The sequence below is a fragment of the Rutidosis leptorrhynchoides genome, chromosome 8 (genome assembly GCF_046630445.1).
Source record: "Rutidosis leptorrhynchoides isolate AG116_Rl617_1_P2 chromosome 8, CSIRO_AGI_Rlap_v1, whole genome shotgun sequence".
Lineage (NCBI taxonomy): Eukaryota > Viridiplantae > Streptophyta > Magnoliopsida > Asterales > Asteraceae > Rutidosis > Rutidosis leptorrhynchoides.
Genome location: NC_092340.1, coordinates 7,667,525 through 7,670,380, shown reverse-complemented (window position 1 = coordinate 7,670,380; position 2,856 = coordinate 7,667,525). Strand labels below are relative to the sequence as shown.

Sequence of the window (2,856 nt, the reverse complement as noted above, 5' to 3'; positions counted from 1 at the left end):
TTCATATTTCGATAGGGAAAAAAAAAAAAAAAAAAAACTCTTTATAAATACACCTAAAACACTGTCTGATCTAAACTAGGAATAATTATGTATAGTACAACATGCATTCATGTTCCTATTTAAATATGCATGTTACAACCGAAAAAAACTCCCGTGAATTCAACAAACACACAACTTTATTTATTCTTGTTTAAAATGATATATGCTAAATAAAATTATTAATTAATATTAATTAATATTAATATATAACATAATAGGAATATTGTTTTAGGTGAAGAAACTAGTTATAGAGACACACGTACTACAAGCAGTGCACTGTTGAAAGCCGGTCAAAAACGACACTTTGTTGTCAAAAAATGCAATCTCCGACTTCCTAATATAATAACTTATATATACAGTATTAATAGATAAATTCATTTTGAATATTTCTTTTCGTTTTACTTTTATTAATAACACCTTGAAAAAGATATATATGTCGAAAGGTAGCCGTCCTTCAAAATCTTTAAATACCCACCACAGATCCCAACTCTTAAACCCCAAAAAACTTCTCCCGCTTATCATTATTCTCTATCAACAAAAAGAAAAAAGAAGAAACAAAAACAGAGGATTCAAAAATGTGCCAACAAACATCATCATCTTGTTGTTGCAATTGTAATTCAACACAACAAGTAACAGATATTTATGACCCTTTTCTAACCCCTCAAAAACCACCCCAAAAAAGCATTACACCAACTCTTGATAATGTTACTACTTATGATAATCATCATCAACAACAATTTACCAAACCAAACAACAACAACAACAACAACAAAAAGAAAACAACACATGTTTCTTTAGTTGTAAATGAAGCAATTTCGATATCCAAAATCGCGATCCCAATGATCCTAACCGGTCTCTTGTTATATTCACGGTCAATGATCTCGATGTTGTTTTTGGGTCACCTTGGTGAGCTAGCATTAGCTGGCGGTTCATTAGCCGTTGGGTTCGCTAACATAACCGGTTACTCTGTTTTATCCGGTTTAGCAATGGGAATGGAACCCATTTGTGGTCAAGCTTTTGGTGCTAAACGACACACACTACTTGGTCTTTGTTTACAACGAACAATTCTTTTGTTACTACTTGTTTCATTACCAATTGCCGTTTTATGGCTTAACATGAAAACAATCTTGCTTTTTTGTGGCCAAGATGAAGAATTAGCAACACAAGCACAAACTTATCTTTTATATTCACTTCCTGATCTTTTAGCTCAATCTTTTTTACACCCATTACGAATTTATCTCCGTTCGCAATCAATAACTTTACCTCTCACATTTTGCGCATCTCTTTCGATCATTCTTCATGTACCGATCAATTATTATCTCGTACATAACCTCAATTTAGGTATCAAAGGTGTCGCGATTAGTAGTGTATGGACTAATTTTAATCTAGTAGCTTCATTGGTAATCTATATACTAATTTCAGGGGTTTATAAAAAAACATGGGGAGGTTTATCTAAAGAATGTTTAACAGGATGGAAATCGTTGTTAACTTTAGCGATACCGAGCTGTATATCGGTTTGTCTCGAATGGTGGTGGTACGAAATCATGATTTTGTTATGTGGATTATTGGTTAATCCTAGAGCTACCGTTGCTTCAATGGGGATCTTGATTCAAACGACTGCATTAATTTATATATTCCCTTCGTCACTGAGTTTTAGCGTGTCAACTCGAGTTGGTAACGAGTTGGGTGCGGGTCGACCCGGGAAGGCGAAACTGGCAGCTATTGTTGGACTGGCGTGTAGTTTTGTATTGGGGTTTTCGGCTTTGTTTTTCGCAGCAAGTGTTAGGAATCTATGGGCTACGATGTTTACAAATGATAAAGAAATTATTGCATTGACGTCGATGGTGTTACCAATAATTGGTCTTTGCGAGCTGGGAAACTGCCCGCAAACGACTGGGTGCGGTGTACTGAGAGGCACCGCACGCCCCAAAATTGGGGCGAATATTAATTTAGGATGTTTTTATTTAGTGGGGATGCCGGTAGCGGTTGCGTTGGGGTTTTTTATGGGTTTTGATTTCGAAGGTTTGTGGTTGGGTATGTTGGCGGCACAAATGTCGTGTGTCGTTACGATGTTGGTCGTTTTGGGCCGAACTGATTGGGAGGTTGAAGCTGAAAGAGCGAAAGAGTTGACGCATGGAGATGGTGATCAAAACGACGACGTTGTGGTTGTTGAAGAAGTTAATAAGAAAACAGAGTATAAGTTGGTAAAACCTGATAACGAGGAAGAATATCTGGGTTTTGGGGGTGATTTAGTTTAATGACGTCATTAAATCCAGATTTACCATTATTTAATTTAATCTTTGTAATTTGGGTAATGTGATGTAAAGTATATACGGAGTAGTAACAGGTGCGTGGGTCAGTTTTCAACATTTTTCATCAATTTTGATAGTTTTTAAGGGTTAACTAAGACAGACATTTTTTGGATTTATTTTCTTTTTATCTATTCTCTCCTTTTGTATTAAAATAGAATTTTTATTTTTAATTTAATATAAATATTACGTTGTTTCCACGTCGGTGAACTAATGGTAACGTGTCAGCTTACTTCAACCAATGAAAAACAATACATATAATACTGTGTAGTAGTTGAATATACAAAGATATTGGCGTAATGTAAACATGTGTCACGTTTGGGAATAAATAGTTAACGTCAAGGGTTAGGAGAGGTGTACGTAACTACTAATAGTTTGGGTTTGCACAAAGAATCATATCATTATTCATTATAATCAGTTAAATGAAATGAATACTATCCGTTTAATGTGCGTTGAATTTGCAGCTAAAGTATATTCTCAGGTACACTTTTAAAAGGTTTGACTAAAT

At 34.9% G+C, this 2,856-nt stretch overlaps 1 protein-coding gene across 1 annotated transcript; it reads left to right on the top strand.

The window, feature by feature from the left end:
- The first annotated feature begins 562 nt into the window (after positions 1 to 562).
- Positions 563 to 2,516, top strand: LOC139861574 (protein DETOXIFICATION 49-like). Its single transcript, XM_071850008.1, has one exon. It carries the CDS (start codon positions 615 to 617, stop codon positions 2,295 to 2,297), a length of 1,683 nt encoding a protein of 560 aa, XP_071706109.1. The 5' UTR covers positions 563 to 614; the 3' UTR covers positions 2,298 to 2,516.
- The last annotated feature ends 340 nt before the right edge of the window (positions 2,517 to 2,856 follow it).

Excerpts from the sequence above, each read along its gene's own strand:
- LOC139861574 (XM_071850008.1), top strand. The coding sequence starts at position 615 with ATGTGCCAACAAACATCATCATCTTGTTGTTGCAATTGTAATTCAACA.